We start from the raw sequence: 12,071 nt of genomic DNA, 5'->3' as shown, positions 1-12,071 counted from the left end.
AAAAAGGAGTCCATGTTTACACCAGAACACCACATATTGTACGAGCACGCCAAGAACACGTGATACTACGATTCACCGTACTTGACCAATATCGTATACGCCTGGAGATACTAATCTCAAATAGTGATGACATTTTGGCGTTTCCTCTGGGACGTGTGATACCACCATTGTAGTACCTGGCCAGTGATTCAACAATTCATGACATCTTAACATAGGTTCTAATTCCATACCCGAAAACGCTTCATCAAGCACCAACAATTTTGGCATCTTAACGATACTTCTTACAAAAAGTGCCAATTTTTGATCGCTTACACTCAATTCCCCGAATAGTTTATCAGATGGTAGATCAAAATATTTGATAAATTTTTCCACCATGGTTTGTTGGTCTTTGTTCAATTTTGACCATATTGGTGTAAAATTATTATTGGAGGCTTCATGGAATCCAGTAGCGATTGACTCTCTGACATTGAGGCGATCTCCACAGTTTTTCAAGAAGATCGCATGCAATTCAGGTGCTGACATGCCTATGTTCTTGTTGATATCAAAATAGCTTGAGCTGCCCGTTCTACGTGGTGTACCATGCTCTACAACTCTACTATTCCACGACTGAGGATGTTCTGCAGTAATCAGTGACAGAAGCGTTGACTTACCACTACCGTTATTGCCCTGAACGTGCCAACGAGATCCCAGTTCCACCTTCCAATGTAAATTGGAAAGAACCGGTTGACCTCTGTATTTAACATCAAGTCCCCTTAGTTCCAAATGAGGAACGTTCGGTTTCGTGGCAAACAACGGATGTCCAGATATTAGTCCTTCCAAATCTGAAGAACCCATATTCTCAGAGTACCTACTACTCACACGAGAATCTCTCAATTCTTTGATTTGTACATCGTGTTGGTTTACAGGCCCTTGGAATAAAACTTGGCCATCATTCTCCACACAACATACGTGTGTACACCAATTGGGGATTTTATCCTGGAAACGAAGTCCAATGATAATAGGTAAATCGTAATTTGCTAAAAACTCAGAAATAATCTTGGTAGCCGTCGGATCTAACCCTAAAAATGGATCATCGACAAGCATAAGATCAGGCTTCTTCAAAAGACTATATGCCAATCTAGCCCTTCTCATCTGTCCATTACTCAATCCCATTGCCCATCTATCTTGTAGATCGGTCAATTGCAAGGAATCAATCAATTTGTCATAAAGGGCCATATCGACTTCTCTGTCAGTCTTGGCGACATCGTACGAGACGTTATTGGATCCAACAGCATTATCAAGGATAAATTTCTTACAAGTAACATCAAATTCATCCTTAAAGTATTCGTATCTTGCACTTAGATGTGCTGTTGGCATCACACCTTTAAACAAAACCTGTTCTACTCGAGGATATTTCCCACCAACACCAAATTGTAACGACAGCGGTGGATCTGATAAGTACTTGTTGCTCAGAATATTCATGAATTGACCTTTACCGGGACCCCAGATAACCCATTTCTCACCAGGTTTTACTTCAAAATCTCTAATCCTGTGGGGGAAAACCGCTGGTGCATTCCTAGCTAGCGACGATTTGAACAATGCATCTCTGATGCGGACTACAAATCCTGCCTTTTGGCTCATCAGGAAACAGATATCAGATTCACAATCATCACTAATAAATGAATTATAATGGTCAGGGTTATCATTTTATTGTGATGATCACATATAGTCCGCATTAACTGATTAGAAAGAAGGACGATGTTCCACTACCGGTTACCCGCACTCCTCGCTCAACGCCTTCCTCTCGTTCTCTTCGAAAGGGGACGGGATTTAAGGTAGTAGTAATAGTTGTCTACATAGAATCCAATACGTATACACGTTCATATAGATATATACAGGACTAGTGTGACTGTTGTGTGATAGGAGTGTTACGAGATGGATCCGGAGTCAATGGATACTGAATACGACGTGATCGTTCTGGGGACAGGTATTACTGAATGTATTTTGTCAGGGTTGTTGTCAGTTGATGGTAAGAAAGTCTTGCATATCGACAAGCAGGATCATTACGGTGGTGAATCTGCATCTGTTACTCTTTCGCAGTTGTATGATAAATTCAAGCAGAATCCAATCTCCAAAGAGGAAAGAGAGGCCAAGTTTGGTAGAGATAGGGATTGGAATGTGGACTTGATCCCCAAATTTTTAATGGCAAACGGTGAATTGACCAACATCTTGGTCCACACAGATGTGACTCGTTATGTGGAATTTAAACAGGTTTCAGGCTCTTACGTTTTCAAGCAAGGTAAGATTTATAAAGTTCCTGCCACAGAGATGGAAGCCATTAGTTCAAGTTTAATGGGTGTATTTGAAAAGCGTAGAATGAAGAAATTTTTAGAATGGATTGGCTCTTATGAGGAAGATGACATTTCCACCCACCAAGGATTGGACTTGGATAGAAACACTATGGATGAAGTTTACACTAAATTTGGATTGGGTAATTCTACTAAAGAATTTATAGGCCATGCGATGGCACTTTGGACTAACGACGATTATCTACATCAACCTGCAAGACCAAGTGTTGAGAGAGTTTTGTTGTACTGTCAGTCATTTTCTCGTTACGGGAAATCGCCATATTTGTACCCCTTGTACGGTCTTGGAGAATTACCACAGGGCTTTGCTAGATTATCTGCCATCTATGGTGGTACCTATATGTTGGATACTCCTATTGAAAAGGTCGATTATAACGAACAAGGTAAATTCCAAGGTGTTCAGACAAAATTAGGTCATTTCCGTGCACCATTAGTTATTGCAGATCCTACTTATTTCCCTGAAAAATGTAAGTCAACTGGTCAAAGAGTTATCAGAGCCATTTGCATTTTAGATCACCCCGTGGCTAGCACTAACAATGCAGACTCTTTGCAAATTATCATCCCACAATCCCAAGTGGATCGTAAAAATGATATTTATATCGCAATTGTTTCAGATTCTCACCATGTTTGCGCAAAGGGCCATTACTTAGCAATTATCTCTACGATCATCGAAACTGATAAACCTCATAAGGAATTGGAACCGGCATTCCAATTGTTAAACCCAATTGAAGAAAGATTTATGGGCATTGCAGAGTTATTTGAACCAAAGGAAGATGGTTCAAAGGATAATGTCTACTTATCACGTTCTTACGATTCATCATCTCATTTCGAATCAATGACTGACGATGTTAAGGATGTTTACTTTAGAGTTACGGGTCATCCATTAGTTTTGAAAACAAGACAAGATGGCGATAACTAGGTTTTATACGTATGTCCAAACGTCGCCTTGCGCACCTATTCATAGTTCACAACAACATCATTATCATTTCCATTATGATTCATTATCTTTGTCTATTATCCATCTTTTATTCAGTAGCTTTTTGCCATCACCGTCTTTTTTACCGGAATGCTATTTTGTATATGTTTTCCTACGTAGCGAGTGTTGAAAAAAATGGTGCATTGAAAGGTGAAGCACGTAATACCAAATCTCTTAGCTTATACCATAATAAAGGGAAACTACCAGTCTCTAAATGTTATTTTTTTCATTTTTCAAAACTCTGGTTGATCAGGAAGTGGTAGTAGAAGTATGTTTTTTTTGATACCTGCATTTTGAATTGTATCTTTTTGACTAACCTTGCCCCTAGCTTAAAAATGATATTGAACTGAAAGGAACTTTGAAATCTGTGGATCAATTTCTCAACTTGAAACTGGACAATATTTCATGCACAGATCAGACTAAATACCCACATTTAGGTTCAGTACGCAATATTTTCATTAGAGGTTCTACGGTACGTTACGTTTATTTGAACAAAAACATGGTTGATATCAATCTTCTACAAGATGCCGCTAGGAGGGAAGCAATGACTGAGAAAAAATAATTGAAAATTAATTGTACATATATATATATAGAACTCAAGAAAACAGAATAAAACGTTATCATTGTTGTGGTTGTAATTTTTTTTCGCAGTTAGCTCTAGTATGTCCCATTTCATTACAGTACGAACAACGTATTTTGTTCTTTTTCTTATTTTTACTAACTGTTGTTGATCGAAGGGGTATTACTGGAATTAATGCGTATCTTTGATGATTTTTTTCAATTATCTCAATATCATCTTCTCTTAAAATCGAATCTAGTTTTGTTGTATCCATTTTGGAACCATTGGAATCAGTTTGCAAAATCATATTGATTAATGCTTCTAATCTACGAAGTTTTTCATTATAAGATGACGAATCCCTCTGTTCTAAGATAGTTTTGGCAAGGTTATCCAATGCCTGTGATACTCTAAGCGACTGATTATCACTCATTAATTTATGGATACTTTTGATGCTGATGAGAACTCCACTAATGAGAAGAAGTATGATGAGATGAGATAACAAGTTGACATAGACATTGGATAAGATGTCACATGCATAATAGCAGGTAGTATGTAAAGGAATAAGTCGTCTACGACTCCAGCTGTAATGGCTCAATGGTGGAATTGTACACCTTGGGATTTCTGACTTTGGTTCAATCCTCGCAGTCGGACGTAGGTTAGCATGTCACGTTTCGGCGTGGCAAGGGGTACTCACCTTCCCGTGGGGCTCCGCACTGCGCGTCGGCGACAACCGTCATCCTTCTCTCGCTTCCAGTTGCCGAGGCCGTCAATCTTGGCGGTCTCAGAGAGAGGGACTCGGGGTTAACGTGTCCCGGTTATTATCGATCTTCGCGGGGTTTGTTTGCGCGTTCGGGCACGAGAGAAATCCGTGTTCCTGGGCGTGTGGCAAAGTAGTTACGGGTTCCTTGTGGGCCTCGCCTTGACCGCTGAAGGGGAGTTTCATCCAGCACAGCGAGGGCGACCCGTGATGGAGGCGGCCGGGATAGCACTAGTTCTCCGAGTACAAGTGCAGACTGGGTTGGCCCTGTGCCAATCTTAACGGGCGGTGTCGCTGATAATTACCCACCAGTAAAGGTACGTTGCTTGCAGCGTGGGGTGTACAAAACTATTTTTTGCTCCCTTGACTGACTGAGAAGAGTCATTTCAGTGTTGTAGGTACTTACGGACTTACTACGGGTTCTCCGTAGAAGGAGTCTTTTTTTTCGGTGCGACACTGCCGAAATGCATGCGGATATCTGCCACCGTTCAAACATCTACAGCCAGATTGGAACAAAACGGTTTGAGAAACGATTTGGAAAGGAATTGGAAATAGGGAACATCCTTCCCCCCGTTTTCGAAGTAAATGTTACGCCATGACAATATAAACTTTTTTCTACTCTTGCCATGATTCGAACGGGTGAAGGGTCACTACGAGCGGGTAACGATTTTCGAGGGGTATATAAGAAGAAACCCGAAATAAAGTTTAAGACTTAAGGAGTAGAGAAGAGGAAAAACAAGATAGCCGCCCATCCCATTTACTTAACTATACACATATCTAATGGATAGAACGGTTTACGAAGCATGCAGTGATCTAATCGTCGATTATGGCACCCATAAGGTAAGTGCAGATGAGGTTTTGACTCAAAAAGTTGGTGGGTTAGTACCGATTCCGTTCAAGACGCGTGAAGAGTTAGAAATAGCAAGTGATAAGGACAGAAAAGATGGACTCTTCACAGGTGAGCTAGTTCCAAGTATTGATCTAAGGGTACTACACTATTTTGCTACCCAACTCTGTTTACAAAAATATCCACACTTAACTGAAGCTTTTGACGAGACAAGTTTGTTGACACTGGGACTTTTGGTTGAACAATGGGTCAAAGATTACTTAAGGGACTCTAACGGCGAATTGGCATCGGGATCTTCGCAATCTGTATCCAAAGCTATCAATTACAGAGATTCTCCCGCTAACATATGATCACGTTCTTCGTGGTTCGTGATGCATGAAAATTTTAGAATTGTTTAGTACCTGTTAGTCCCATCTCATCTCATCAGCTATTATACGTGATTGTTACTTTTATCAGTAGTTAGTCACTGGAGGAGATTGCATATTGTCAAATAGATCTTCAATGGGTAGAAGAAATTTTAAAAAGGGCAAGACCTTTGGTGCTCGTAACGATGATGATAACGGTAGAGGTTGGTCTGAATTAGTTAAGGAGAATGAAAAATGGGAACAATATTACAAAAAATTGGGATTGATCTCTGAAGAAGATTGGCCTGTCTTTAAAAGTACCTGCCAAGCTGCATTGCCCTTAACTTTTAGAATCACTGGGTCAAGAGCTCATGCTCAAGAAGTCTTAGATTTATTCCAACAAAGACATTTGGCTAATTTGACCGGTATCGAATTCGAAGGTGAACCTGTTAAACCACCTGTGGAATTGCCTTGGTATCCAAACCATCTGGCCTGGCAAATCGATGTCCCCAAATCTGTCATTAGGAAAAATCCACAATTTGCTAAAATGCAAAGATTCCTAGTGGTAGAGAATGCCGTAGGGAACATATCCAGACAAGAAGCTGTATCTATGATTCCACCAACGCTTTTGGATGTTCAACCACACCATACCGTCTTAGATATGTGCGCAGCGCCCGGTTCAAAGACCGCTCAAATGATTGAGTATCTTCATAGAGATAACGATGAACCTTCTGGATTTGTTGTGGCCAACGATGCTGACGCCAAGAGATCCCACATGTTGGTGCACCAGTTGAAAAGATTGAATAGTGCTAACCTTATTGTGGTCAATCACGATGCCCAATTTTTCCCAAGAGTTAAGGCTCATCCAGATCACACTAACAAGAAGGATATTCTTAGATTTGATAGAGTCCTTTGTGATGTGCCTTGTTCCGGTGACGGTACCATGAGGAAGAATGTTAACGTCTGGAGAGATTGGACTACTCAAAATGGGTTGGCATTGCATAACGTTCAATTAAACATCCTTAATAGAGGGTTACACCTTTTGAAATCTGGCGGTAGATTGGTTTACTCTACTTGTTCCATGAATCCTATTGAAAATGAAGCTGTGGTTGCCGAAGCCCTTAGAAAATGGGGTGGTAAGGTTAGATTAGTCGATTGCAGCGATAAATTACCAGGTCTGGTTAGATCTAACGGTATTAACCAGTGGCCCGTCCTAAATCGTAACATGGAAACTAAGGAGAAAGGTGAGGATGGAACAAATGACAGTTGGTTCCCACCAACCGATGAAGAAGCTGCACGTTTCCATCTAGATTACTGCGTTAGAGTCTACCCTCATCAACAAAACACTGGTGGATTTTTCATTACTGTTTTGGAGAAAGTGGAAGAACCTGAATCCACTCCTCAAGCTGACACTAAAGCTTCAGAAGAGCCTGCTAACAAGAAGGCTAAGACGGAATCCACGTCCACCTCAGCACCTGCTTCTGAAAAGAAGGAAAGATTACCTCGTGATGCTAACGAAGAGCCATTTGCATTCGTGGATCCTAACCATGAAGCCTTGAAGACTTGCTGGGGATTCTACGGTATTGATGACATATTTGATAGAAATACCTGTCTCGTGCGTAACGCTACTGGTGAACCTACAAGAGTGGTTTACACCGTGTGTCCCGCTTTACGTGATTTGATTCAGGCAAACGATGAAAGATTGAAGATCATTTATTCTGGTGTCAGATTATTTGTGGCCCAAAAGAGTGCCCTTGAATGCTCTTGGAGAATTCAAAGTGAAGCTCTACCTATCATGAAGCACCACATGACCTCTAACAGAATCATAAAGACAAACGAAGAATTATTGAAATTGTTGCTTGAAGAATCTTTCCCAAGCTTTGAAATAATCGGAGAAAAAATTGGAGATGAATTCGTGCAACAGACTAAGGACATCTCCAACGGTTGTGCCTTCATTGAAGTTGAAAGAGACGGTTCTGGCAAGGAAAATCTGTTCCTACCAGTGTGGAAAGGTAACAAATGTATCAACTTGATGGTTTGCAAAGAAGACACCCAAGAACTGTTGTACAGATTATTTGGTGTTGAAAATTTGCCTAAATCCAATAGTGCAAGAAATAAGAAAGTAGAATCAAAGGAAGAAACCGAAGAGGAAAAGAAAGAAACAAATGGTGAACAAAAGGAAACTCCCAAGGAGGAGGCAACCGCCTAAAATTTCCATGTAAATTGTATATTACTACCAAATTCACACACATAATAAACACATATATATATATGTTATTACTATAGTTACACGAAAAGTCGGAAACACTAATGGTGACCCAAAGTATATATGGCGAACGATCTTTGTAGTTGACGACGTACACTGATCTTTTGAGCATCCACGAATGAATCAACAACAACTTTTATGGCTCTATCCAAATCCCAAGAAGAAACAAATTCTGATAACCTCATCTTTGCAAAAGACTCTGCAATTCTTAATATTGATTCCAAATGACGAACAGTAATGGGGAAAGAACCTGTAGAAATGCTTTCACGTCTTAAATCCGCATACACTCTACTCACTTTGTTCATATCCATTTGATGTAACTTTGGCAGTATTTTGGTCCTGGCATAATGTATATATTTGATAAGAAGTTCTTGTGGGATTGGTGAAACTTCTTCTTCTTTCTTTCTCTGCCTTTGTAAACGGCGTTGCCTAGCGGTTAGATGCTCGTAACCTTCATCTTCATTACCATCATCTTTCATTGCGTCACCATCTTCTCCACGTTGTCTATCAAGTTCATCTGGATCGTTTTCTGGGTGCGATCTGATGTGTGAATCTACCACGAAAGCAGCTAACCTTTCATCTGATTCCTCATCAACGAAATCTCTTACTACGCAGAGAACGTCGAATCTGGATAAAATGGGTTCCGTCAAATTCACATTTTGTGCTAACGGCAGAGTTGAATTATAGCGACCTCCATTAGGGTTAGCAGCTGCCAGTATAGAACAACGTGCCTGTAAACTCGTCACAATACCAGCTTTCGAAATAGATATACTCTGTTGTTCCATAGCTTCGTGAATAGACGTACGATCCTGATCGTTCATCTTATCAAATTCGTCAATAAGACATATACCTTTATCAGCCAAGACAAGCGCACCACCTTCTAGAGTCCATTCTTTAGTGATGGGATCTTTTCTCACAGAAGCTGTCAAACCCACAGCAGATGCACCTTGACCGGTAGTGAAGACGGCTCTATGGGCAGTTTTTTCTGCATATTTTAGAATTTGAGATTTAGCGGTACCTGGATCACCAAGTAATAAAATATTAATGTCACCACGGATCGCGTGTTTCCCATTGACATTCTTGGGCACACCACCAAACAATGAGCAAGCAATAGCGGTCTTAATATCTCTGTGACCAAAAATGGAGGGCGCCATTGATGATATTATTTTATCGATAATACCTCTATCTCTCGACATCTTTCTAAATTCACGTTCTTCCTCTTCGGTCCAACTGAACACATCCAAACCTTCTTCATCGTCGTTCAAAGCATTCCCCTCCCTTCTTTTGATAGAATTAGCTTCTAAAATGGTGGCAAAAACAGGGAAACCATTCTTAGCATTTAAATTACCGTCATAGTTGTTCTTGTATATTCCTGTCACTTCCACTTCTTCACCTGGTTTAGAAATATCAACTAAATCTGCTAGCAAGATAACTTCTCTGTGTCTGGGAAGACGACCAGCGGGAACTGTACCTGGTGCCTCTTGTAATGTGATCCTCTGATAGTTTCTGTAAACTGTTTTCTCACCATTAACTGTGAATGGACCCTTCGATCTACAATTGGTACAGAAGGAAATACGTATTTCCTCATTAGAATCTTGAAAAAATGGACCTAAGATGGATCCACATTTCAAACAATTGAATTTAACATATTTCAATTGTGGGAAAACACCTGTTCTTCTTGTTACCACACCTGTTACACGAACCAAAGTGTTTAAATTAGCCTCACGCAATTCACGTAAACTGTGGATAGTTGGGAAATCAGAAATTCTAACGTGAATCTCTGAATGAATTCTAGCATAGTCTGGATAGTGCAATTCTGTTGCTTCCATAGCCACCAAATCGAAGATCTTCAGCATTTCACTAGGACATTTGGCCAAGAAAAGTGCTAAGATGGCCTTAGATTCTGCTAAATGCCTGTAGTTGACCTCTAGAGATTCTGAATTCGTTTCACCGAGTGTTCTAATACGTGCACCGTACACTGAGCGACCAGTCTCATCTGTATATTCCAGCAAAAATGATTTTAATTCTCTAGCAATGGTTCTTGAAACATTGGGTTGTGTAATCCACTCTGCATAACTGTTAGCCTTCACATTACTCAAGGATTCTAGTGTTAATTCTTCCGTTAGTGGATCAATTTCCATATCATCCAGCAAATCATCATCAGCATCCACATCTTCATACTGCCTTCTTCGTCTTCTTCTCTGTATGGGCAACCCCATTTCATCTAGTTGTGTGGCATCTGCAGCGTCATCATCATCCATATATGCTCCATCTTTCAATAATCTATCTCTTTGGTTCAATTGTGCATCAATTCGACGCCTGTCAGCAAGAGATAATTCTTGCTGCTCGGCATCATCAACGTGTGTCTCATCGTAACGATCTCTTTCAGGATCTGCTTCGTAATCTCCATACATATCATCACCCATAAGATCCACTTCATTCATCTGCTCTTCTAACTCATCCAAATCAGGATCATCTTGAATCTCATCGTCCTCACCTTCAGGATTTTCTAGCAGATCAGAATCTGGAGCTCCAATAGGTGAAGAAACAGTATCATAGGCAGCTCTGCCTAAGGGTTGAGGGGAAGATGGTGGAATTTCATTGTCAGAATCTGAATCTTCGTCATTCTCACGTCTACGTCTTCTGTTATCAGCCATCCTAGTAGGAACTAAGGCACTATGGTGTTTCTGGGCTCCTGTATTTCGTTAACAACCTTCTAGAAGCTCCCAATGTGCTTTCTCTGTCTAATAATGACCTTTTCTTTAAAGGCTTATTCTTGTTGAACGTTTTTTTCAGAAGATCGATGAACTTCCTCAACTGGAAAACTGATACAACTAATCATCACTTACAACTTCATGATAAAGAGACCTTGAGATCATCAAGTATTTGACCTAATAACTTTTTAGCATGTCAGATATAAGTGCATCTGAATATATATCACGCCAGGATGAGTTGGAACAAGAAGCAAGAGAACTGATGCCTTGGGAACCTAAGACGTGTACCTATGAGATGGGGCCATTAAAACAGTCAGTATTTGCGTGTCGATCCCATAAGAACATTGGACTATGTTATTCATGTTCTATTCAATGCCATACAAAATGTGATATAGTGGAATTATTCACCAAAAGGCATTTCACCTGTGATTGTGGGACTGAAAGAGATAACCAGGAGCCAGGAGAAGAAGGCTTCAGATGCCAGCTACGTAAGAATAGGGAATCAGATGTACCTAGCTTGACCAACAGGTATGGTCAGAATTTCCGAGGATTATTTTGCGAATGTGAGAAGGAGTACGACCCAGATTCTAATGATACTATGATACAGTGTGTCCTAGGTACAGAATGTAATGAGGATTGGTACCATGATAGCTGTATGGGTAAGAAAATACCACCTTTGGAGTCCTTTGATGCATACATATGCTGGAAATGTGCTAAGAAGTATGATTACTATCTTAAAAGAATTATCTCACACCCATTGGGTGAGAAGATTGTTGCCCATACCTTGGCTCATGGTGTAGAAGAAGACAAAGAGGACTCTAAACCAACCAGTGGTATGAAAAGATCCGCTAATGAAGTGGATTCACAACATAATAACGACGAATATTCCATCTTTCTCAAAGAAGGGTTCTCAGAAAAATTGGGGGAACTCAAGGATTCTATCGAAGATCATAATGATAAATTGTACCTATTTTTAAATGATCTAGTACCATTTTTGATCAAAGATGAACCTGTTTACGAACCTGCTGACGATGGTGAAGATGCTCCTGATGACCTGGTGTCAAACGTTTTAAGAAATGCAATGCATAGGGAACAGGCGATAGCTGGTATTTCTGCCTTCAATGCATTGAAGATGAAACTCAACGAATTTTTAAAACCATTTGCAGAGACTGGAAATGTGGTCAAGGAAGAAGATATAAAGAGTTTTTTCCAACGACCAGAGGAGACTTCAAAATGATATTTTTTCTAACGTTTCAACTTATA

General features: G+C 40.2%; 8 protein-coding genes and 1 non-coding gene across 9 annotated transcripts; 6 read left to right on the top strand and 3 right to left on the bottom strand.

Annotated features, from left to right (window-relative positions):
* Positions 1-72: 72 nt before the first annotated feature.
* ZYRO0G09130g (uncharacterized protein) lies at positions 73-1,620 on the bottom strand (the record flags this gene model as incomplete). The annotated part of the gene is made up of 1 exon (XM_002498346.1): positions 73-1,620. The coding sequence occupies one exon, from the start codon at positions 1,618-1,620 to the stop codon at positions 73-75; it is 1,548 nt and encodes a 515-aa protein (XP_002498391.1).
* A 294-nt stretch (positions 1,621-1,914) lies between these two features.
* Positions 1,915-3,264, top strand: GDI1 (Gdi1p; the record flags this gene model as incomplete). Its single annotated transcript, XM_002498345.1, has 1 exon — positions 1,915-3,264. The coding sequence occupies one exon, from the start codon at positions 1,915-1,917 to the stop codon at positions 3,262-3,264; it is 1,350 nt and encodes a 449-aa protein (XP_002498390.1).
* A 271-nt stretch (positions 3,265-3,535) lies between these two features.
* Positions 3,536-3,883, top strand: LSM2 (Sm-like protein LSM2; the record flags this gene model as incomplete). Its single annotated transcript, XM_002498344.1, has 2 exons — positions 3,536-3,589; positions 3,650-3,883. The coding sequence occupies 2 exons, from the start codon at positions 3,536-3,538 to the stop codon at positions 3,881-3,883; spliced, it is 288 nt and encodes a 95-aa protein (XP_002498389.1).
* Positions 3,884-3,941: 58 nt separating this feature from the next.
* On the bottom strand, positions 3,942-4,310 carry ZYRO0G09064g (uncharacterized protein; the record flags this gene model as incomplete). The annotated part of the gene is made up of 1 exon (XM_002498343.1): positions 3,942-4,310. One exon carries the CDS (start codon positions 4,308-4,310, stop codon positions 3,942-3,944), a length of 369 nt encoding a protein of 122 aa, XP_002498388.1.
* A 148-nt stretch (positions 4,311-4,458) lies between these two features.
* On the top strand, positions 4,459-4,993 carry SCR1. Its single transcript, XR_002648433.1, has one exon.
* Positions 4,994-5,417: 424 nt separating this feature from the next.
* Positions 5,418-5,834, top strand: RRN10 (Rrn10p; the record flags this gene model as incomplete). The annotated part of the gene is made up of 1 exon (XM_002498342.1): positions 5,418-5,834. The coding sequence occupies one exon, from the start codon at positions 5,418-5,420 to the stop codon at positions 5,832-5,834; it is 417 nt and encodes a 138-aa protein (XP_002498387.1).
* A 151-nt stretch (positions 5,835-5,985) lies between these two features.
* On the top strand, positions 5,986-8,037 carry NCL1 (tRNA (cytosine-C5-)-methyltransferase; the record flags this gene model as incomplete). Its single annotated transcript, XM_002498341.1, has 1 exon — positions 5,986-8,037. One exon carries the CDS (start codon positions 5,986-5,988, stop codon positions 8,035-8,037), a length of 2,052 nt encoding a protein of 683 aa, XP_002498386.1.
* A 98-nt stretch (positions 8,038-8,135) lies between these two features.
* On the bottom strand, positions 8,136-10,751 carry MCM2 (MCM DNA helicase complex subunit MCM2; the record flags this gene model as incomplete). Its single annotated transcript, XM_002498340.1, has 1 exon — positions 8,136-10,751. One exon carries the CDS (start codon positions 10,749-10,751, stop codon positions 8,136-8,138), a length of 2,616 nt encoding a protein of 871 aa, XP_002498385.1.
* Positions 10,752-11,001: 250 nt separating this feature from the next.
* On the top strand, positions 11,002-12,045 carry ZYRO0G08954g (uncharacterized protein; the record flags this gene model as incomplete). The annotated part of the gene is made up of 1 exon (XM_002498339.1): positions 11,002-12,045. One exon carries the CDS (start codon positions 11,002-11,004, stop codon positions 12,043-12,045), a length of 1,044 nt encoding a protein of 347 aa, XP_002498384.1.
* Between the last annotated feature and the right edge of the window lie 26 nt (positions 12,046-12,071).

The sequence above is a fragment of the Zygosaccharomyces rouxii genome, assembly GCF_000026365.1.
Source record: "Zygosaccharomyces rouxii strain CBS732 chromosome G complete sequence".
Taxonomy (NCBI): Eukaryota; Fungi; Ascomycota; class Saccharomycetes; order Saccharomycetales; family Saccharomycetaceae; genus Zygosaccharomyces; species Zygosaccharomyces rouxii.
The sequence above is the reverse complement of the archived record's forward strand: the minus strand, read 5'-3'. Positions and strand labels throughout refer to the sequence as shown.